At 43.2% G+C, this 24,624-nt stretch overlaps 1 protein-coding gene across 2 annotated transcripts; it reads right to left on the minus strand.

Annotated features, from left to right (window-relative positions):
* Window positions 1-10,844: 10,844 nt before the first annotated feature.
* TAP2 (transporter 2, ATP binding cassette subfamily B member) lies at window positions 10,845-23,281 on the minus strand. Of its 2 annotated transcripts, none has more exons than XM_028510015.2 (12): window positions 23,123-23,281; window positions 22,218-22,717; window positions 22,019-22,133; window positions 17,257-17,387; window positions 16,863-17,068; window positions 14,515-14,712; window positions 14,200-14,328; window positions 12,738-12,926; window positions 12,381-12,554; window positions 12,053-12,212; window positions 11,635-11,771; window positions 10,845-11,261 (listed from the first exon to the last, which is right to left on the minus strand). In XM_028510015.2, the coding sequence occupies exons 2-12, from the start codon at window positions 22,708-22,710 to the stop codon at window positions 11,082-11,084; spliced, it is 2,112 nt and encodes a 703-aa protein (XP_028365816.1). In that variant the 5' UTR covers window positions 22,711-22,717; window positions 23,123-23,281; the 3' UTR covers window positions 10,845-11,081. The 2 variants fall into 2 exon arrangements, with proteins under 2 accessions (XP_028365816.1, XP_028365815.1); XM_028510014.2 differs by lacking the exon at window positions 23,123-23,281 and adding an exon at window positions 22,809-22,893.
* Between the last annotated feature and the right edge of the window lie 1,343 nt (window positions 23,282-24,624).

Genomic DNA, 24,624 nt, shown 5'->3' on the forward strand with positions numbered 1-24,624 from the left:
TGGGGCTTGCCCTTACATAGCTCAGTCAAAAATTATTCATCAAGTGTATACCCTTGCTGGCCTCTCTGAGATTGGAAACTCCCCACATTGCTAACCAATCAAGATAGAGAAGATTTTCATCATTAGGTGCTGGGTAGAATAGTTTCATAAAGTTGTGTTATACCAATCGAGTATTGCTTACCTGCAGAATCACTGACAGTAGTTTAGGTATGTGGAAAATGGTTTGGGAAAAAAAAGAAAAAAATGTTCTACACAGTAGGTGGTCCTAGAAGAACTGGGCAGATTGTTTATTATGTATCCTGATGTCCTCATTTGGCATGTCTCTGGCCTGTCCTCACCTATGGGTTGGTTGACTTTGTCAACAGAGAGTTTGTTAATTAAGAAGGAAGTAGACAGAATTTTGAAGCATATGCCTTAAGACCAGTTAGTACAGCGATTATCAGAGAAGAAATAGAAGAGACTAGGAATGTGGGAATAATCTAGAAAATATGCTTTCCTATAAACCAAACAGCACCACAAAAAGCGGGGTGCAGGGGGGACACGAAGAGAGGATTCTCAAGAGAATAAAATGCTGCAAAAATGTTCAAGAGGATAAAATATTAAAATACATGTTTATATTTTATGATTATTGGGGCACCAATAAACTTCATTAGGACATAGAGTGTTAAATGTTGAAGCTGTATTTCAAAGAGTAAAAACTAAATTGGAAATGAAGGCAGTAGATATAAACAGCCCTTCAAATTTTGCAAATCCTGTATTTTTCTGGACTATAAGACACACTTTTACAACAATTTTTGCTTCAAAAGTTTTCCCCCTATTTTCCTCCTCTAAACCCTAGGTGCATCTGGGATCTGCACCATAAGACACATCTAGGTTTTAGAGGAGGAAAATGGGGGAAAAAATTTTGAAGCAAAAATTGTGGTAAAAACAGTGTGTCTTATAGTCCAAAAAATGCGATAAAAATAAAAGAAAAGATGACCCTGGCTGGCGTAGCTCAGTGGATTGAGCACGGGCTGCAAACCAAAGTGTCGCAGGTTCGATTCCCAGTCAGGGCATATACCTGGGTTGCAGGCCATGGCCCCCAGCAACCACACATTGATGTTTCTCTCTTTCTCTCTTTCTCCCTCCCTTCCCTCTCTAAAAATAAATAAATAAAATTAAAATCTTTAAAAATAAATAAATAAAATATAAGTACTTTAAAAAAAAAGAAAGAAAAGATGAGACTATCACTTGAGAGGAAAGCAACACCAGGCAAAAATTACTTTTAAGATGGGAAAGAACTTAAGTTTCTGAAACAAGTAGAGGACGTCTGTAGATAAGAGAGATTGAAGATAAAAAAAAAAAAGAGAAGAAAGGAGAAATTTCTCCCAAAATGCTGAATAGAATCCAAAAATGAGAGAGATTGTCATAAAAAGGGATACTTCTTCACATGCAAGAATGAACACAGGCAGATTTGGGAAGAAAAAGAGAGAAATGAGGAAGCTCCAGTTGTATGACTTCAATGAAGTCATTTTAGAATAAGGCAAGATTTTCTGCTCAAAGAGCTGCAATAAAATATATTTGATAACTAAGGAGGGCATGAGTCTGTTTTCACCAAAGCAGTGTCTCAGTAAGTGTATTATCATGTATTTGGGATAGAGCTATCTGTGCTCAATGCTATGGGTTGTACAATGATGAACAGACAAGTCCCTTGTCCTCCAGATATCAATAACCTCAGTGCAGAGACAGGGAAACAATCTACTGTAATGTAAGGAAGAATGAAGCTAACTTTGTAATGACCAAGCACGCAAAAAGAGTAATTTTAACTTAGTCTAGAAAGAGTCTATGATGTAGTTAATATTTGATACAATTGGCCTAACAAGCAGAATTTTAGGATTCAAAATACCCAGTACATGTGGACAACAGAGGAGATAAACAGTGAAACAAAAAAAGTTTATTTGGAATCCCTGAAAAAATACTTGTTATCCACAAGAAATACGTATGCAAACTACTTCATTGATGGGAGCAAATACAATAGAATTTTCCTTCTTTTCACTAAAGGAACACAGGCTTTGATGGGTAGGTAAGGTGGGATTATGATAGTTGACCAGGAGACTCAGGAATACTTGAGTGATGCCTTCCCAAATATGCTGTGATGCCCTTGAGAAAGCTTGACCCATAAATAGTAATAGCAAATTGTCAATCAAAGCTTTACTCTACACTTAGCTGGTCAAATCCCTGACATCCAATAGTCTCATGGGAAGCTTCTCTGAAGCATGTAACCTCAAGTTAGGTCTCATGTTCCCTCTTAAATCCCACTGTGCCACCAGCCAACTGTAAATCCTGAAGAATTAAGAACATCCAGTGCTGTGGGAAGAAGAAAGATGATTGGGTCACAAAGGGGCTCTGTTCAAAGTAACAGGAATAGATTCAGAAAAGAGAAGTAAAATGCTACTATGGAACCTTTTAATGTACTATGACCACCCCCCAAACTCTTACTAAACATGTCCTGCTCTGGAATCTGACCAATCAGAATAAGTTCTTCTCTTGAAGATCATGACAAATAAAGGAAAAGATGCAGAGAAGTGGAAAATGTCCTCGGCTTCCTAGGCACATGGGAAACTATACCTCCTAGCCTCCTGGGACTATGTGACTAGTTCTAGCTAACGGTTAGTGGGAAAAAAGGTTCTTGGTAAAAAAATGAAACTACCATTGCATGATTCTTCTTCTCTTCCCCTCCCAAGTCAACCAAGACAGCCTTGTGTTGAAATGTGGAATCAGAGTATAAAAGTAGTCTAATTAGCTGAGTGATCATGGAGGGCAGCTACCCAGGGAATCACCCAAGCCTACAACAGATACCGTGTGAATGAGAGATAACTGTTGCTTAATTAAGGTGCGAGGGGTTGTTTGTTACCACAGGTCTAACCTGACCTAACTAACATAGGAGAGGAACAAGGATGTTGACCCACCCCGACCACATACCTCAGGTAGATTTGAATATTCATGAATAAAAGAAGTCTGTCCACAAACCACAAAACAGTAGACACTATGCAGAGCACATGCCCTGTGATTGTGAATACTTCTTCTGGAGGTGGATAGCTGTGTTGCTCCCATTTGGGAGGGCATGTGTGAAGCTGAGTAAAATGGCAACAGACAGAAGGAGCTCAAGCCCCTGAGTTTTAACTTCCTCCCTTCTTCCCCACACCTACTTTAGTCTTTCTGGTATATGTTAGCTCATTTGACAATGGAGAAAAACATTTGACTTGAGGCTGAGTGAATGAGGTTATTAGACACAGTAAAAGCCTGACAGGGTGGATGAGACATAAGACTAAACCTTTTCTGTTCCCTGCAGGCACTACCTTGGCTGGGCTTCTGCAGCTGCTCTCAGAGACCAGGGGGAGTGGAGAAAAATTGGGGCCTAGGGAATAGAAATTAAATGGAGGCTTGCATTTGGATTTAGAGGGAAGAGAAGGAGTTGTCAGATGGTAAGGGGTGATGAGGGAAGATCGGAGGATATGGATGCTGATCCAGAAGGTTAGGAGGACTGCTCCTTCTTACTTCTGAGGTAAATGTTTCCAAGGCCCATAAACACTAAGATCAAACTTGCCTACATCATAATAATAAGAACTAATATTCGCTGACTGCTATTATGAGTCAGTTTTCTAAGCATTATATGTCTATGTGAGGACGAGGGAGAGAGAAAGACAGAGAGGAGAAGAGGGAGACAATCATCACAACAGTCCTTCATATTACATACTGTTACGACCCCATTTATAGATGAAGTAATGAAAGAATGAACCGAAGGTCACATCACAGTGAGTCCCTAGGCTGTTCTCATTCCATTGCACTGTACTTCTTACTTGAGAACCCAGGAAAGCTTTATTTCTAAAGTTCAGCGTCTCTAATGATAGGGTGCACAAAGAGGCAAAATAACCGAAGATTTTTATTATAACTATTTGGTGTTAGGACAGACCTCCGACATATTCTCTCTTACAGAAGGAAGCCAGTGGTCTCGTGTATCACAAGCAGGAATGGCACAGTCTATCTATAGGCACTAAGAGAAAGCAAAGCAGCCTGTGAATCTCCCTTGCCAGTGGCCTCTGTGGAGTCATTGCCCACTCTTAGTGTCAATGTCTACAGTAGAAAGATCTGGCTCCCCAGGCTTATCAGAGAGAATGTGCAGTTCTGGGGAGACAGCTAATAAAGGGAGAGGCTGTGGCCTGGTTCCTTTCTCCCACATTTTTGTTGTTGTGCTCTACTTGTACAATATGAGCTTGGAAAAAAGGTGGGGCATGTTGATCTTCTCATCCTGCCTGACTTTAGCCAAGAGCCCTACCTGATACAAATAGGAGCTTTCTGTGATTTCTCACTCTGGCTCATGTTTTACATTTCTATTCCTCTTTCTCCCCCCATTCCTTAGGGAGTGAGAGGAGCTGTGTGTGATACATGTGGTTGTGTCTTGATAGTGGTAACAATAATTCTCCCTATTACCTGATGCAATTACCCCTTCAGTTGCTATTTTGGTGACCTTAAATTTGAAATAAACTGTTCATTTAAATTCATGTTCCTCTTTCTATGCTCTCTTATTACCAGAAACATAAGCTGCCTTACAGAAGTTAGAAAAATATTCTGAGATACTAGACAGGAAATTAAACATATCTTTAAAGAACACTATGTGTTAAGCTACAGTTTAATTGAAGGCACTGTACTAGCCTAAGAACATTGCCAGTTCAAAGCCCTGAACTGTCCGTCAGTGGTGACTGGAGCTCCAAACCAGAGGAACATGTCACAGGAGGAAAAGGTAAAAAGGAAAAGGAGTAAGAAACAACAGAAGTAGGTGGAATTTGGGGTGTCTGAAGCAAACTCATGATCTCACCCAAAGAATCCTTTTGGGAACTGAAGAACTAACTAAAGGTTCTGGGTTCTAATCAGCAATCACTCCTTCGATATGATGTCTGATATGGATCCACCCACGTATTGATTTGTGTGTATTACATGACACAATTCTCCTGTGATGGTTTTGTCTGTCATCTCGGCCTGGGAAAGTGAATGTGTGTGGCCTTTTGTCTTGCTGATGTGTTCATTTGAACTCATTGTTCCTAGGAAATAGCTACCAAAATTATTATATCATGAACTTCAGAAAGGTTTTCCAGAACAAACACAATTTGGTCCTGATGAGTTTTTTTAAATCTGTGCTGGATTCTGTTTGCAATATTTTTAGAACTTTTGCATCGATATTAATAATTTATAATTTGTTGTGTATTGTCATAGTTTAACATTAATATTATACTTACTTCATTGAAAGATGCTTTTTATGCTATTGAGCCATTTAGTTAGAATTGGAATTATCCTTTTTTTTCTCTTTAAAGACTTTATTATATTCCCTAAGTATCTGGGGATAACTCTTTTATAATTTTCTCTATTTCTTCTATGGAAATTATTTTATTAATATACCTCTGTAGGGGGTGGTTTTGATAGAGAGTTATATTGAGCAAAGTAGTCTCTTCTGATTTTTCCTCTGTTTCTGTATTTATTTTGTCCTTGTCATTTCTTATTTTCTTTAGTTGCAACTGCTCTACTTTTTTTATGATGAGACTTATCTTACTGAAAAATAATGTTAAGGTTTTTGAATTTATGCATTATACCCTTCTTTAGTTTTCTAACTTTTTAATTTCTGCTCTTATCTTTGTTACCTACTCCTGCTTTCATTTAATTGATCTTGTTGTTCTTTTCACTTAATTTACTTTGTTTCATTCTTTCCTTTCACTGATGTAAATAAGACCATGGATTCTCCTCTGAGTACTGCTTTAGCTATATCTCAAAATTTTTGAAATGTGATTTTTGTCATTTTTCTAGAATTTTCTTAGTTTATTTTTTAAATTTCTCTCTCTGGTCAAGAGAGAAATAATTTTTTTAAGTTTCTGTGTGAAAGCACATTTATCTTTTCTGATTTTTTGTGGAAGAGAGTATTTTTTTTCTGATTTTCTTATTATTATCTACCTTGTTCCATTAAGGTCAGAAAGTAGTATCTATATCATTCCTACTTTTAGGAATTTATTGAAGTTTTTGTGCCATAAAAACTGGTCTATTTTTTAAAGATTTCATTTATTTACTTTTAGACAGAGAGGGGAAAAGAGGCAGAAAGAGAGAAGAGAAATATCAATGAACAGGAAATAATAGATTGGTTGCCTTTCCCATGCCCCCAGCAGGGGTCCTGGCCCACAACCCAGGCACCTGCCCTGACTGGGAATTGAGCAGGCGGCCTTTCAGTTTGCAAGCGGTGCTCAATCTACTGACCCACAGCAGCCAGGGCAAAAGTGGTCTCTTTTTATTTTGTTTTGTTGGATCTTGAAAAGTTGTGCTCTTTACTTTCAATGAAGAAACTTTAAACACACTTGTATAATATTCTGGTGACTTCTTATTATCATCATGCAACGATCATCTTTGTCTCTACAATTGCCTTTGGTCTTAGGCTATAATTGTTTTATTTAATTTTTTAAGATTTTATTTATTTGTTTTTGCAGAAAAGGAGGGAGAAAAAGAGGGAGAGAAACATCAATGTGTGGTTGCCTCTCATGCTCCCTCAGCTGAGGATCCGGCCAGCAACCTAGGCATATGCCCTGACTGGGAATCCAACCAGTGACCTTTTGGTTTGCAGGTTGCTGCTCAATCCACTGAGCCACACCAGCCAGGGCATTAGATTATCTTTTTAAATGTCAATGTAACTTCACAAGCTGTCCTCTGTTATTGTTAGTGTTGCGTATCATATTGCATGTTTCATTTTAACCTTTTCATGTCTTTAGGGCATTTTTTGTGACTCATGTAAAGAGCATATAACTGGACTTGGTGATGTTATTAATACAATCTGAGAATTTTTTAACTCCTAAATTTAAGCTATTTACATTTATTGTCATTACCAGGGTTTCTGGATTTGTTTTCATTATCATACATTTTGCTTTTTATTTTATGTTGTTTCTTTGCTTCTTTTCTTCTTCTTTCATGTTTTATGTTAAATTGATTAAATTTTTAAGTAATCTCTAATGTCCTCCTACTGGCTTAGGAGTTTTAAATCCAATTAGTTAAGAGTTACCCCTGCACTTTTAACATGACAACTTGGCAACAATTGACTAACAATTGAAGTTCATCGATACCTCTACCCTCCTTCCAACCAAGACAAAAATTTTATAACACTTTTACTTTACTGCCCCATTCTCATGTTATTTGTGATTTGTCCCTCTTGTTCTTAAATGTAATAGTCATTACTGCTAGTGATTTTTATAGTCACAGTCATTTGTCATTTTCCAGTTTAATTTGCCAATATGTCAGACAGGCTAGTCATTGCTGCTGTTTGTTGTTGTGTCTGTGTGTGTTTCTCAGCTTTGCTGCTTGGAGCTTAATTTTTTCTTCCAAGTTCTTAATTGGTAATAAAAGAAAATCAATGACAACTACCTTTTATCCATAAGACTGGAAAAATCTAAAAAGTTAACAAAACTGTGTTGGCGAGAATGTGGAGAAACAGAAAACCTCATATTGCTGATGGAACTATGTAGTAGTACAATCTCTAGGAAGGCAATTCTGCAATATCTGTCAATATTGCTAATATAGTACACTTGGCCTTAGCTGGTGTGTCTCAGTGGATTGAGCACCAGCCTGCAAACTAAAGGGTTGCTGGTTCAATTCCCAGTCAGAACACATGCCTGGGTTGTAGGCCAGGTCCCTAGTAGGGGGCACATTAGAAGCAACCACACATTGATGCTTCTCTCCCTCTCTTTCTCCCTCCCTTCCTCTCTGTCTAAAAATAAATAAAATCTTTAAAAATGTATATATATAGTACACCTGGACTCAGCAACTTCCCCATCAGGGTTTTATTGTTGTGAATTTCTTGCACATCTTGCAATTTCTTTGTGTTTTACGAAGTCTATGCAAGACATTACTTATAAGAGTGAAAAACATCCAATAGCCTAACTATTCATCAATAGCAAGAGACAGGTTAAATGAAATACAGTACTACTATTTTTTTTAAAACCATGTATTTCTGAAATCTAAAAAGTTAAGCTCAAAACAAGGAATTTAGGGAGTTGCTACATGTAAAAATAGAAAGCAAGTGTATACACACATATATGATTAAATATACATTAATTTCTCTGGAAGGGTAACATAAAGCTCCAGGCATGGATCACCTACCAGGGGCGTTAGCGCACTGTGGGGAAGGATGGGAGTGAGGCTCTCCTCTATACCCTTTTGTGTCTTAAATTTTAAACCACATTAGTATATTGCCTACTCAAATAAACAGCTTCTTTTAAAAAAGAAAACAATAGAAGGGTAAGTGATCCAGAAAGTATAGGCAACTGTTTTGAAGAGTTTTGTTGTAAAGTTGGGCAGAAGTCACTTTTTCCTAGTCTGTGACCCAGGCAAGTTAGTAACATTTCAAAATCTCCATTTTTCTCATTCCCAGAACTGGGAACAGCAATACCTGCCACATAGAATTATCTTGAAGATAAAATGAGAAGATATATCCAGGCACTTAGCACAGCAGTAGTACACAGGAAGGACTCAATAAACAATTGTTATTGTTATTGAATTATTAAAGTTCACGAGTCCATTAAGACTCTAGATAGAAAACCCAGGATTTCCTAGAACCACTAGATGGCATCAGACTCAAATAAATGGGTGTTCCTTTCACTCACTGAGCACCCAAAAGGGTAGATACTTGTTTTCCTTGTTCCCTAAGTCCCTTCTTCCCCCGAAAATTCTGACAACTCCACTCTTCCTCTTCTTGATTCACCCCTGCCGTTTGGTGGCTGCCCCACTCGGCTAGGACACAAAGGACTTGAAATTCAAGACCGAGCAGAGCAGATGAGGTGGGGGTGTTTGGGGCTCCAAAGAAATGAGTTTCTTAAGACTCCCCCTTTCCATTCATGTTTTCCTTTGGAACAAAAACAAAACATGACTGAGTGGGGAAGATACCGAATGTCAGTGGCAAGAGTAAGAGGAAATCCAACAGTGTTACGGGGACAGGAGGATAGGAGGGGTGACTGAAAAGAACTAGAACTCTGGGGCAACAGCATCACCAACACCTGTGGTTACAGACAGACCACACCTGTAGGGTTTGTCTGTCCAGGATGACCACCTTGATTGTCAGGAGACATTTTCCTGTGTCCCTGACATGTGTACCTGGCAGTTTCTCCTGAGATGACAGATTTCGGGGACACTTTAAGATCCCAAGGTCTGCTGCGGCTACCTGTAATGCCAATGGATGCCCAACTTTTCCTCCCAGCTCTGACACAGACAATTCGCTGTGTCATTTCAGGCCACTTCCCTTTTCTATAATGTAAGATTTGACTGCTCGCTTTTTTTTTTTTTTATGAGGCCTTCCGATGAAAGGATTATGAGTCTGGGGGTGTAAATGTGCTGAGGATGTCACAGAATTTTAATATCATTTTCCACGAGGGCTACATAGTTTCCATGGTTGGGAGACACAGGAATCATAATTCCCATCGTATAAACACAGGAAGGACAGTTGGTGGGAGGGGGAAGAGCCAGGCAAGCCTTCCCCCCTCCAGAGGTGTATTTCACCTTTGCGACATTTGGGACAGATGTGGAGCTGCAGGGTGCGAGCAGGATGAAGCAAAGCCTTCTGTGGGTTAGGAGCTTCTGATCCTGCTGCCTGGGGTTGCCAGGCAGAACAAAATCCCTCCCACGCAGCAGAGGCCCTGGCTAGTTCATTGCTAGCGCTGGAAAGTACCTGCTATTTCTGGGAACGTGAAGTTTCTGTTCCTAGAACAGGAATCTTTAATGGTAAGTCCACCCAGTAACCAGTTAGGTGTACAGTTTTGGATGTTCATTGGTTGGTACTTGAAAGGAAGACTGGTAATGAGGACAATGAAGGAATGAGATTTATTCATTTACCCAACAGACATTTATTACTGTCTACTATGCACTGAACCCTGTGCCAGATAGTAGATATAAAGTTTATTGTGATAGATGGCCTAGTGTGGACTCTGAGGTCAGGCCTGGATTCAAACTCCAGCTCTACCACTGTGTAAGCCTGGGGAAGTTATTTAATCTCTTTGAGACTCAGCTTCCTCATCTACATAATGGGGATAATAATAACTTCATAGGATTAAGAATAAGGACACAAAATGGTAATACACTAAAAATGCTTAGCACAGTTCTCACTCAAGTTAACTCTATAAACAGGAGCTATTATCACTTTTTTAATTTTATTTGTTTTTTGGGGTTTTTTTTAGGAAGAGGGAGAGAGATAGGGAGAAACATCAATTTGTTGTTCCACTTATTTATGCATTTGTTGGCTAATTCTTGTATGTGCCCTGACCGGGGATCAAACCCAAAACTTTGGTATATCAGTAAGACTCTCTAACCAATGGAGATACCCGGCCAGGGCCTATTACCAACTTTTATTAACACTTAATTATGAAACTATATTTTGCCCTTCTACACCCTAGCTCCCAAGTATCAGACACTGGCAGAAATGGGGAAGGGTACAGAAAGGCAACCTCATCAATATTCATGTCAAACTGGCTCACATGTACTCAGAGAACAGATAAAAGACTAATAGGAGAGTCTTAAATTTATCCTTAAATTTACTTCTCTATATGAATGTGTGCTATTTATATACCATGTTTTTCAGACCATAAGACACACCTAAGTTTTAGAGGAGGAAAATAGGAAAAAAAAACTTTGAAGCAAAAAATGTGGTAAAACATTTAATAACATAAATAACATAATATTTCACAGCAAGCCAGGTAAGCTACATTCAGACTATAAGTTGCACCCCCTTTCCTCCCAAATTAGGGGGGAAAGATGCATCTTATAGTCAGAAAAATACGGGTAATAAGCAAAAGTGTTTTAAAGTACATTTATTACGCACAGTGCACTACTCAGCACCAGGCACAGCTCTGTTCACCAAGGAAGTAAGGTCCTTGGACACAGACAGCAACCCCCTCTCCCTGTGAACAAAGGCACACGTGGTCCCAATCTCCATCACAGAACAACCAAGTACCAAGAGGCACAGCCCCAGGGAGGCTCAAAGTGGAGCTGCTAGATCAGGAAAATGGCCAGAAGGGCCAGTATCCAGGGCCTCAGTCCTCCAGCTGCTGCTGCGCCAGGCGGGAATAGAGGTCCTGTCCCTCCATGAGCTGGGCGCGCTCCAGCAGCTGTCCCTGACTGAGCACCAGGACCTGGTCGGCACTCTGGACGGTCTGCAGCCTATGCGCAATCACCAGCACCGTCCGGTCCCCGCGGGATTGCCAGTCCTGCAGCTGAAGAGGGAAGGGGGAGGGCTATGACACCTCAGGAAGAGAGAACAGGATGGACACCACACCCGCACTGGCCCATCCTCTTGTTTAGGGTTCAGAAGGTGTGAAACAAGAGAAGGTAGGAGAGAGGGGAAGATGAAGGGCTGCACTGCCCTTCCCCCACTGCACAGTGGCTGCTGGCGGATGCTAAAGGCAGGGATGCCCACGTGGGACTGTCCCCACAGCACCACGTTCTCCATTCCACTTCCCACCACCAAAAAGGCAGATACTCTTTCCGCCAGTGGCCACTTGTGCCCCGCTGCCTGGTTCTGCAGAGGCTAGTCCTTCAAATGTGACGGGCCAGACCCCACTGTCCCCTGCCCCGGTCAGTACTCACAGCCCGCTCACACTGGACGTCCAGGGCACTGGTGGCTTCGTCCAGGATGAGGACACGTGGGTCCCGCACAAGGGCCCGGGCAATGGCCAGACGCTGTTTCTGTCCCACAGCCAGCAGGTTCCCCTTCTCCCCTACATCTGAGGGAACAGGCAAACACCCTTTCTCAGACACAAGGAACCATGATGACACCCTCCACACAAGCAGGGACAAGGGAAGACAGTATTTCCACTGGCACAAATAGGATGGCCCTGGGTAATGTAGGAATGGGGTTGCACCTGCTGGTGGCCCCTGTAGATCTCCTGGTGTAGGGGAGGGAGGCAGTGGGAGCCGAGGAAAGGGTGAGGGAACAGCACACATGGAGGTACAGGGACACAACCCTCATCCAGGAATAAGCTCGTTTCTGCTTTGACAGAGGTACCTGTATGTAGCCCATGCTCCATCTCGTTAATGAACTCATCTGCTTGGGCTGCCCGGGCAGCTGCCATCACCTGCTCGTCACTGCAGCCCTTCAGCCCATAAGCAATGTTGTCCCTCACAGAACCCGAGAACAGCACAGGCTCCTGCCCAACCAAAGCCACCTGTGCAGGGAATGGGAGCAGGGGATGGTATGTGAACCCCCTCAGCAAGATCCTCTTTGCCTCCTTCCCTACCTCTTCCCCTACCTCCTCAGTTTCCCCCCACGGATTTCCCATGCTCTGCACTTGCTTCTTCCCTCCTCTCTCCTATCCTTCTTCCTCACCACTCACCTGTCGGTGCAGGTAGTGGTGTTCATATTGGGGCAGGGGCTTCCCATCCAGCAGCAGCTTCCCCTCAGTGGGCTGGTACAGGTTCTGCAGCAGGGCGGCCACTGTGCTCTTCCCAGACCCATTGGGCCCCACCAGTGCCGTCACCTCACCAGGACGCAGGGTGAACGTCAGCCCCTAGAAAAGCCAGGAAAGAGTAAGGGGACTGCCTCTCCTCCCTCAGGCCCCCTCCCCTTCTCTTCCTATCAGAGGTAACATCAGCTTCTCAGAAGCAACTGATCTGCAGGATCTGATGCCTGGTCACACTTAAGCAGCAGGGAGTGAGGACTTCTGTTTCTTCCCCTGGCCTCTTCCGGGCACCTTGAGCACAGGCTGGTCAGGGCGGTTGGGATAGGCGAAGGAAACATCCTGGAATTCCACCAGCCCCTGCACAGTGGGAGGTTCCAGAGTCCCCGGTGGAGGCACATTTGGCTGCCGGTCCAAGTAGCGGAAAACCTTCTCGGCAGCCCCCACATTGCTCAGCATGTCCCCACACATGTACACCAGGGTCTGGAAAACAGAGTGGAGGGTCGACTAACCCAATGTAGCTCCAGCAGAAACCAACTTCCCCACTGCTCACACGTGTCAGCCACACCTCACCCCAGCCACACTTCCCCTCATCCAGAAAGACTCCCCACTCTCACATGTGCGATTTGGATGACATTTAAAAGCAGCACCAACACCCTGACACCCCATCCCAACTGCACTGTGAAAGATGAGCTGTCCACACCCCCCCCCCACAGCATGACTTCTACCCCGACCTTCTCAGTCACTGTTCTGTACTCCTTTTGCACAGGCCCAGCCTGCCTGAGGAGATGGGGAAACCCTTAAAGGCAGGTGCCTCCCACAGTTCTCCACACACAAGAGATATTTAACAAATGTAACTAGTTTGAAACCTGGTAAATATAGAGGAACAGCTGAATGCTCATTCTGCCTTTCCTAGTCCAACTGCATGACTGGATAACCAAGCAGTAGATGAGGGTTGGTAGGGTGCAGCCATTTTTGCAGCCTTAGTAAGTTCATGGATCTTAGTAAGTTCATTGGGCACCATGGCTGATGCCACCAGATAGACACACACAAGAGAGAGATAAATGCAGTACATACACGTATTGCATGTATGAGACAAGTGGAAATTTGACCCTGACTATATTTGATGAATTTTAGAAACTTGTTAACTTTTCAGGTGTGATAATTGCTTCGTGGTTATATTTTTAATGCTTACATTTTTTAAATACAGTATTTACAGGTGGAATTATACCTTGTATTTTCTTCAAAATAATATGGGTGGGAGAGAAGATGGTGAGGGTACCAATGAAACCAGATTGGCTATGAATTGGTAATTATCAAAGCAGGTACATGCAGGTTCATTATAGTTTGTCTCTTTTTTTTTTTTTTTTTTTGCATGTTTTAAACTCTTCACAACACAGCTGGCATTTTGCATTTTTTAAAGATTTTATTTCCTTGTTTTTAGAGAGAGGGGAAGGGAGAGAGAAAGAGGAAAAGAAACATCTGAGTGTGAGAAAAACACCATCAAGCTGTCCACAGGCTGCCTCCTGCAAGCCCCCAGCCGGCAACAGAGGATGGGACCTGGCCTGCATCCCACGCATGTGCCCTGACTAGGAATAAGCCTGTAACATTTTGGTTTAAGAGAGGCTGCCCTACCCACTGATCCACACCAGCTGGGGTTTGTTTTATATTTTTAAATGAAATCAATAAAGCCCAAGGCCCAGAGGCCAGAGAGAAAAACAGGGACAAAGAGAGCATGCGCGGATTCCCAACTCACCCGCACATAACCAGCTCCGTGCTCCTGGAAGAGCAGAAAGGAGAGCAGGCCGCCCTGGGTAAGGTGCCGGGCCAGGATCTGCTGCAGCCCATAGCGCAGCATCAGCACCTGCGTCCCCAACTGCAGCATCTGGAAAGGACGAGAAAGGAGGGACTGAGAAAGATTCCTCCCAATTCCTTCCCTCCCTGCTCTCACCAGGCTGAGCAGCAGAAACCTGGGACTCAATGGAGGTTTGCCAGGCTTTCCCCACTTCCTGGCCCTGCCCTCCTCCTGGGCCCTCCCCTGCCCCCACCCCCAGCCACTCAGCCTTCTCACCCTCCGTAAGAGCAGGTAAAGGGCTCGTTCCAGGTCTCGTCGCCACCACAGTTGCCGGCATCTTTCAAGGGCCTCCTCATAGCGACACAATTCCTGCTTCTCAGCCCCAAAACTGCGCACGGTCTGCAACCCTCCAACTGCCTCCCGCACCACCTGCCCTGCCTTCGCCACCGCGTCCTGGATCTTCAGAAGCACCTCCTGGAAAAGTGGGACAGAAGATGTACCCGGTTCACTCGGCAGAAGGCAGCAAACCTTACGTCCCATTCCAGACCCTGGATGCTCCCCAATCTACCTAAGAAGAGCAAACTGTCTTCTTTCCCTCTTCCTTACATTTATTTTTGGAAGGAATAAGGAGAGTGAAGGAGGGAGGGAACAAACTCTCACTGGGCTCTCAATGCTAGTTAATGTAGGAGACGCACACTATTTTTTTTTTACCTTCATTAAAGCTAATTCACACCACCCGTGTCTGAATGAACAGAGCAGTCCCCCAAGGAGCCACAGCTGATTAACAGAAGGTGGAGATGTAATTTAAAACAGACCAAAGACCTAGACCTGAAAACTAAAACTATAAAACTCTTCGAGGAAAACACAAGGAAAGCTTCATGACACTTGATTTGGCAAATGTTTCTTGAATATGACACTAAAAGCACAGGTAACAAAATAAAAAGAAATAAATTAGACTTCATCAAAATTAAAAACTTCTGTGCATCAAAGGACTCTATCAACAGAGTGAAAAGGAAATCCACGGAACAGGAAAACATTTGCTTATAGCTGATAAGGGGATAATACACAAGATATATAAAGAACAACTCAACAACTGAAAAACAACCCAATTTAAAAATGAACAACAGGTCTGAATAGACATTTCTCCCAAAAAGATATAAAAATGGCCAATAAGCATTTGAAAAGATGCTCAGCATCACTCATCACTAGGGAAATGCGAATCAAAACCACAATGAGGTATCACCTCACAATCATTAGAATGGTTATTTTAAGTGACATATACATTATTAGGCCATTAAAAATGGAAATCCTGCCTTTTGCAACAACATTGCAACAACATGGAATTTGATGGCATTATGCTCAGTGAGATAAGTCAGATAAAGACATAAACTATGTGAGCTCATTTATTAGTGGAATCTAAAAAAATATTTCAACAAATTGAAAGAAAAAGAGATCAGACTCGTGGTTACCAAAGGCAAGTGTGGACGACAGAAAAATTGGATGATGGTGGTCAAAAGGTACAAACTTCCAGTTAAAAACAAATAAGTACAAAAAATGTAATAAAAAAAAACACAGAAGGTAAGTGTCGGAGAAGGATGTGGAAAAATTGAACCAAACCCTGTGCATTGCTGGTGGGGACATAAAATGGTGCAGCTGCCATGGAAAACTGCACAGCGGCTCTCCAAACATTAAAAATAAAGTTACCATGCAATCCAGCGATCCTACTTCTGGGTATGTGCCCAAAAGAATTGAAAGCAGGGATGCCAACAGATATTTTTGTGTTTATGGTCATAGTAATATTATTCACAACAGCCAAAAGGTGGGGGCAACCCAAGTGCACATCAACAGATGGCTGGGTAAACAAAACGTTCTGTCTGCATCTACAGAATATTATTCGGCCTTAAAAAAAGAAAAAAAACTCTAACACATGCGACTGCATAGATGAACCTCAAAGACACTATGCTAAATAAAATGTCAGTCACAAAAAGACAAAGATGTATGAACCCATTTATAAGATACCTAAGTCATCAAATTCATAGAGACAGAAAGTAGAGTGGTGGTTGCCCGGGGCTGGCCCACAGGGAATGGGGAGTGGTTGTTTAATGGGCACCGAGTTTCCTTGTGGGAAGATGAACAGAGTTCTGCAAATGGATGGTGACCGGGCAACAATGTGAGTGTATTTAATGCCACTGAAATGGCACATTTAAAAATAGTTTACAATGGTAAATTTTACATTATGCCTATTTTACCTCAATTTTTTTAAAAAAGAGAGAGAAGGTGGAGTTAACATTCAGATTCAGGCCCTTCATGTTCTACTTTCTCTTCACTCCTGCTGATTATAAAGGGGAAAACTCTACCTAAAACCCCTCTAAGAGGCATTTTTAAGCTTTTGTGGGGAAGGTATGTACAAACTCATTTGAGAATCTGATGACAATTATCCTCTCCCCAGAAAAACGTGTCTTCCCTCCTTCCTTTCCTCTCTCTCAAACACACACACACACTTGCATACAGCCCCAGGGGTCATGGACCTTCTGAAGCCTGTCAGAACTGCTGCTCTAAGGGCTGAGAAGAGAAGATATCCAGGACCAATTCTTCTCTGGAGGCTCCCTAACAGCCATATATACCTGATGACGGACATTGTACACCTTTTCAGCCGCTATCGTGAGAGGCACATCGAGCAGAGACAGGAGGGTGAGTCGAGGCGACAGTTTGAACATGAAGCCGTACAGTCCCACCACTTTCACCAGGCTTCGCAGGAGCACATTGGCATTAAGAGGAAGCCAGGAGCTCATCAGTTTGGTATCGGAGTTCAGTCGTGAATTCAACTCCCCTGGGCAAGACATAGCAGACAGGGAAGCCCTGTGCAATTAAACCCTCAGAAATTCCCTCCAGACCCTCCCCTTTGACACGGCCCCCTCCTCTGAGCAGCCTCCCTCACTTGCAGAGAGACAGGTGCAGGTGAAGGGACAGGCTGTGTGTGGATGCAGGGGAACCCCACACCTGGACTCCAGGTCCCACCTGTCTTGGTCTCCTGGAAGAAACCGAGGTCCTGGCGCAGAAGGGAGGAGAAAAGCTGCTCTCGGATCCGCAAGTTGACTCTGGACATGGTGAGGACGAAGCAGCCTCCTCGGCAACCTGCGGATAGTGAGCTGCAGAGTAGGGAGGGGACAGGAGAATGAAGGGGACATAGAACAGAGAGGGAGGGAATAAGTGAGGGAAACAGAAGGGAAAGCACAGAATGAAAATAAATGCAAAGTCGGGGGAAGTATACCATGAGAAGAAGGCGAGAAACAGCAGAGAGAGGGTGGCAAGAGGGGCAGAAATAAACAAAGGAAGAAAAAAGGACATGATGAACATGAGAAATGTTACAAAATCCTAACCCCTAACCCATACAAATTCACCAGTACTTATGGAGTTCACTCTGTGCTAGACACAAGGCAAAAATACAATAGAAGTGAAAAGACATTGTAAATAGAAACAGGCTGTGGCTGACAAGGTCTCCCCCAGCTATTCCTCCATCACTGTTCCCCATTACTACAGTCCCTGGAGCTGGACAACTCCTCTTAGACCAACCAGATTTTTACAATAAAATGTGAAGGAAAAGTGTGAAAACATGGAAGCAAATATTTTATAAAATATGGGTTTCTTATACAAATCTAGTTACTATGTTTAGAAGGCTGTAAGGAGATAAAATGATGGTATGGACTTTGGTGATCACAAAGAGAATGAAGAGAGAGGACACAACAAAGAAAGAAAACTACAGGCCAACATCACTGAAGAAAATAGATGATAAAATCCTCGACAAATATTAGCAAACCAAATCCAGCAATACATTAAAAAAATCATACACCATGATTAGTGGGATTCATCCAGGGATGCAAGGATGGTACGATATTCACAAATCAATAAATGTACTACATCACATAAACAATACAAGAGACAAAAACCACGTGATCATATCAACAGATGCTGAAAAAATATTTGATAAGGTACAACACCCATTTATGACAAAAACACTCAACAAAGTGGGAACAGAGAGAGCATTCCTCACATAATAAAGGCCATATATCAGAAACCTATAACCAATATCATACTCAAGAGTCAAAATTTAAAAGTTTTCCCCATAAGTCAGGCATAAGACAAGAGTGTATGCTTTCACCACTTCCATTCAATGTAGTATTGGAAGTTCTAGCCACAGTGATCAGACAAGAAAAAGAAATGAAAGGCATCCAATTTGGAAAGGAGGAAGTAAAGCTGTCACTGTTTGCAGATGCCATGATAGTGTACATAGAAAACCCTATAGACTCCACCAAAAAAAACTACTTGACTTAATAAATGAATTTGGCAAAACGGTGGAATACAAAGTCAAAATTCAAAAATCGAAGGCATTTTTGTACACCAACGCTGAAACATTAGAAACAGATATTAGGGGAAAAAATTCCATTTACCACAGCAACAAGAAAAATAAAACACACTTAGGAATGAACTTAACCAAGGAGGTAAAAGGCCTATACTCAGAAAACTACACAACACTGAAGAAAGAAATTAAGGAAGACACAAATAAATGGAAGCATATAACATATTCAGGGACTGAAAGAATTAACAGCATTAAAATTTCCATACTACCCAAAGCAATCTATAAATTCAATGCAATCTCTATCAAAATACTAATGACATGCATCATAGATATAGAACAAATATTTCAAAAACTTATATGCAACTATAAATGATTCTGAATAGCCTCAGCAATTCTCAGAAAGAAGAACAAAGTAGGAGAGAACACAATACCTGATATCAAACTATATTACAAGGACACTGTAATCAAAATAGTCTGGTAGTGGCATAAGGACAGACACATAGACCAATGGAACAGAATAGAGAGACTAGAAATAAAGCCATGTCAATATGGTCACTTAATATTTAACAAAGGGGGCAGGAACATAAAATGAAGTAAAAAGAGCCTCTTCAATAAATGATGTTAAGAGATTTGGACAAGTACATGCAAAAAATGAAACTAAACTACCAACTTATACCATACAACAAAATAAATTTAAAATGGAGAAAAGACTTAAGTATAAGTCATGACACCATAAAAGTCCTACAGGAGAACATAGGCAAGAAAATTTCAGATATCCCACAAAGCAATATTTTCACCAATACATCCCCTAGGGCAAGGGAAGGAAGGACTAAACAAATGAGAATACATTAAACTAAAAAGCTTCTGCACGGCTTAAGAAAACATCAACAAAATGGAAAGGGTACCCACTGTATGGGAAAATATATTTGCCGATGATACCTTGGACAAGGGTTTGATCTCCAAGATGTATAAAGAACTCACACAACCCCACACCACGAAATTAAACAATCCAATTAAAAAATGGGCAAAGCACCTGAACAGACACTTCTCTAAGGAGGACATACAGAGGGTCCAGAGACATATGAAAAGATGCTTAGCATCACTAACCATTAGAGAGATGCAAATTAAAACCACCATGAGATACCTCTTCACACTGGTCAAAATGGCCATCATTAATAAATCAACAAACAAGTGCTGGTGAGGCTATAGAGAAAAGGGAACCCTAATACACTGTTGGTGGGAATTCAGACTGGTGCAGCCACTGTGAAAAACAGTATGGAATTTCCTCAAAAAACTAAAGATGCAACTGCCTCTCGATCCAATGATCCCACTGCTGGGACTATACCCTAAGAATCCTGAATCACCAATTCAAAAGAATCTATGCACCCCAATGTTCATAGCAGCATTATTTATAATAGCTAAGTGCTGGAAACAGGCTAAGGGCCCATCAGTAAATGAGTGGATCAAAAAAACTATGGTACATTGACACAATGGAAAGCTATGCAGCAGTAAGAAAGGAGGAGCTCCTACCCTTCGTGACAGCATGGATGGACCTGAAGAGCACTATGCTAAATGAAACAAGCCAAGTGGTAAAAGGCAAACACCATATGATCCCACCTATAAGTGGAACCTAATCAACAAAACAAGCAAATGAGCAAAACAGAATAAGAGACAGTGAAATTAAGAACAAACTGACAGTGACCAGAGGGAAGGAGGAAGGGGAATAATGGGACAAAGAAGGGGAAGCGGCAAGCAAAGGAACAGGAAGAGAGGACTCATGGATATGGACAATGGGGGGTGGGAGGTGGGAGTTGACTGTGGGAGTGGGGCGGGGACCGGGTAGGGGTGAGCAATAGAGAAAAAGGTGGACAACTGTAGCTGAACAACAATAAATACAATGAAAAAGAAAAGAATGGCCCTGGCTGGTACGGCTCAGTGGATTGAGTACCAGCCTGAGAACCAGAAGGTCACAGTCAATTCCCATTCAGGGCACATTCCTGGGTTACTGGGCCAGGTCCCCGGTGGGGAGAGCACAAGAGGCAACCACGCATTATTGTTTCTCTCCCTCTCTTTCTTGTCCCTTCCCCTCTCTCTAAAAATAAGTAAATAAAATCTTCTTTAAATTGTTTTTAAAAGAATGAAAAGAAAGGAGCCCAGGAGAAACATTTTGAAAACAGAAAATGACGAGGCTAGTTTTAACCATGAGAAAGGCATCGGTGAGGCTGATGCTTGTAGTGTAGGATACTGATGGTTTCACAAAGAGGAATAAAGAGAGGAAACCACTTCCAAGAAGACCAGGAGGGAGTGTGATGGATTTGGAGCTCTGGGTATGTGGAGCATGAGATGAGAGTGGGTTGTCCAATGGGACTCTCAAGGCAGCAGATTGATTACAAGACTGGAGCTGGGCAGGGAAATATGGACCTTGGAGTCACTTACAGAAATGAACTGAGCTCAATAGGAAAAATGTTCTTAAAGATAAAGAACTGAGTCATGAGAAAAGTCCATATTTAAGGGTCCAGAAGAAAAAAGTTCACCTGAGTAGGGAGAGTAGGTTGGGAAGTAGAAAAGGAATTCAGAAAAGCTAACTTGAGAAAGAGATCAATAAGAGATTATTCTAGTGCCAAATGCTACAGAGAAACAAAGAGAATTGAGGACCTATTTTTTTAAGTTTAATTTTAAAACAAACTTTTGAGTAATTGGTTTCAGCAAAAAGTAGCAAAAATGAAATGACGACATAATGAAGAATTGGTTTCTGTGATACTCTGAATGAAGTATGACCCTAAAAGGAGAGCTATCAGGTTGTAGGGGGAGGAGAGGGAGGTACTGGCAGGACCCTGAGAGTGAGCAACTCCTTGAACTTTGCATCCTAGGTGCCTCACTCACTTCATCCTAGTCTAAGCCTTACTTAGTCAGCTAGCTGACAGCAGATTCCTGTCTAAAAAGAGAAGGAAAAGCAAATGAAGTGGAAAAGAGAAAAGATGCATCAGGGATCGACTTCAGAGAGTCACAAGATGAGTCGGGGGGAGGGTCAAAGGAAGACACACGCGGGCGCTAACAAGAAGATAGAAACAAACTTAAGGTGGGAGGTAGAAGACAAAGGAGAACTGGAATTTCATGGAGATAAAAATGTTAAGAAGCCACTGAGAAATATTTCATTTGATACATGAACACCTTTTGTACCACATTCACTGTATTTGTACTATAGTAATGTAACGTAAACTTTAAATATGGTGGGCAAAAATGGAGAATGACGTGAAAGAGTGAATACATGAAATAGAATGGTGAATAAATAAATACATGCATGTTTTAGTTTTAAATATTTTGTGTTTTGTGCACAAAAGTATCTGAAAACAGAATTAGAAGTGTGCGTGCCCCCTGTAAAGATTTGGGTCTTTGCAAATAATCCAATCGCCCATCACCTACCTCCCAACGGAGAAGAGACACATGAAAAAGATGGCGCTGACGAAGGCTTCAGGGTCAAAATCACCTCCCAGGATGTCAATCACTCGACCAGAATAGTAAGGGATTAATGTCTCACCTGAAAGACCAGGCAGGATGAGAAACAAATGTGCTGATGCCAAGCTCCTTTCCCACCTCCAATTCCCAAAGACTTCTGACTCACCCAACACGGCAACCACAAGGAAGAAGAAGGCAGCGGCGAGGAACGGCAGGTCTGGCCTGGAGAGCCTCAGCAACCGCCACATCAAGGCTTTGCTGTTTTCCGGGCCCTGCTCCCTCTCCGGAGCTCCTGGAGGGCTCAGCACCGCCCACACCGCCCAGCTTAGCGCTGCAGCCCCGCACCCGACCAGCAGCCAGCTCCAAGGAGCTGAAGCCACTCTGACTGGGGGGGCACTCAAGGCCCCGGGAATCAGGGCCCTCAGGGAGAGGTACAGGGGAGTCCCAAGGCAGAGCGGGGGCAGCAGCGTCCCAACGAATCCCAGCAGTCCCCCCAGCTTCAGCAGGCACCACAGCCCTCCAAGTCGCAGGGTCCCCTCCAGCCACAGGCCTGGAAGCCCTCGGGGTAGCAGAGCCCCCAGAGTCCCCCGAAGCAGCCAGAGTAAAGCCGCGTCCGTCAGTAGCAGGGAGGCCAAGGGTCTCAGGTCAGGGAGCCGCATGGTGTGACTACGGGAGGGAAGGTGAGAAATTATAGAGGTGGAAGCCCGATCCTTCTCCCTATGCTCCCCACTCCCACTCCGCCGAATCGGCTTCTCACTTTAGCTGATCCAATCCCGAAAGTTCCCCTGGGTATCCCGTGCTCATCAGTACATCCCTCTCCCGGCAGATGGCGCGCTGCCCTTCCATGGGAGCTGGAGAGCCGGGCCTTCCACGGCCTCCATCGCCCCGCCCCACACTTCCCCCACCTGCCCGCGCGGAGTTCGGAAAAGTCTGGCGGTCCCTGCCCCACTCCTTACACCCTCCCCCGACCCACCACTAGGTTCCAAGGGTACAAGGGGCAATGAACGCGGGGTGCTGGCGGGTTGGGATGCATCCTGGTAGCACTCCAAGTTCCCATCCGCAAGAACTCACTGGCGGCTGCTGGAGGACTGCAGCTCCGGAGGTCTTGCCGTGAAGTGCTGAGGACTGAGCTCCGACACCCGCTCCCTCTGCCTCGGCTCCTTTCCCCTTCCGTCCGCCCAGGACTCTCCCCAGCGAGGGCGTCCCCGCGCCGCCGCCACCGCTTTCGCTTTCGCTTCCCGCAGGGGCGGGATTCTGGGCCATGTGCACAGCATGGGGACGAGGGGTCGCGACACCCGCGGTCTCTGCACCTGGGCCTACCGCTTGCCGGAACTTGCCAGACCCTGTTGAGTATCTCGCTCTTAGCAACAACTGTTACTCTAGTAGAAAACTATTGCAATTTTTAAAAATTGTCACTTAGTAAAGCTTTTTCAAGGATTGGGCTGCTTTCTAATCGGAGAACCACTGGGTTGTCTTACCTCGATGACTAACTACCTCAAGCTTTGAACCTGTTTTGAAAAGTGCCCTCTTCCCTACCCAAACTCCAGTTTTAGGGTCTTGGGGTAAAAACAGCCAAGTTCTGAGCAGAAAAGCACATGGGGTCTCCTAAGCAGAAGGCAGCAGCCACTCTCACTGGGACCTAAGAGGGTTTCCACTTACAGATTTTGAGCTGAGAAGGCCCTGACCCTCATTCGCCCTTAACACAGCACCTTGGGCAGAGCCGGTGTTGAAAGGCCTCTAGGCGTGTGTTCCAAATTATGTTGGAGCACCTTCCGCACGTGAGAGAATGGACTTGGTTTCTTGGTTTGGTTTAACACTGACTAGAGCAGTCATCAGGGGTCCCTAGGCCCTGCCTGACCCGGAGCCTGTCTAGGGAGTGTGCAAGTTTGTTGATTCCAGAACTGGCTCTTCAGGTTGAAACAAAGAGGTGATCACTGGGATTCCGGACCCCCTTTGCAAACATTGGTCTGACTACCAATGAATCACTTCAGATTGAAGATAATGGGGAAGGGGAGAAATTCAAAGTGAGGGATTACTAAAATTTCTCCACCCCTGCCCTTTCTGGGAATTTAAGGGTCTCTCCCTAATGAAAAAACACTTCATGCTCAGCTACTTCCTACTTTCAAGTTCTTCCTTTTACTGACTTTCCTTCTGAGAGGTGAATCGTCCATGTTCCAGCCTACTCCAGAAAAATCTCAATGTTTGTCTCATTTTTCTAAACCCCTTACTTTTTCCTCAGAGTTCCCAGTTGAGGGCGTCCTCCTTATCTCTTCCTCTTCAGTCAGGGTCCTGTCATCTTACAATTAAGCGTGACACATTGTGAAACCGAACCTCTAATGTCTATATTATATTCAATATCCAGTATCTCCAAAGTGCTATTAGAGGTCAATGGTACCGTGTTTACAATTACCACACACATTCACGGTGGAAGCTTTTTCATCTAACTCTACTAATTCAAAAACAGTTGTTCTAGGTGCCCTAACCTGAATTAAATTTCGAACAAGTGTCCACAGATAACAACGGTCAGGCTTCCTGAGGTCCTGAAGAGATGATGGGGTGGGGGGGGGAGGGAA

Source organism: Phyllostomus discolor, chromosome 4 (assembly GCF_004126475.2).
Source record: "Phyllostomus discolor isolate MPI-MPIP mPhyDis1 chromosome 4, mPhyDis1.pri.v3, whole genome shotgun sequence".
Taxonomy (NCBI): domain Eukaryota; kingdom Metazoa; phylum Chordata; class Mammalia; order Chiroptera; family Phyllostomidae; genus Phyllostomus; species Phyllostomus discolor.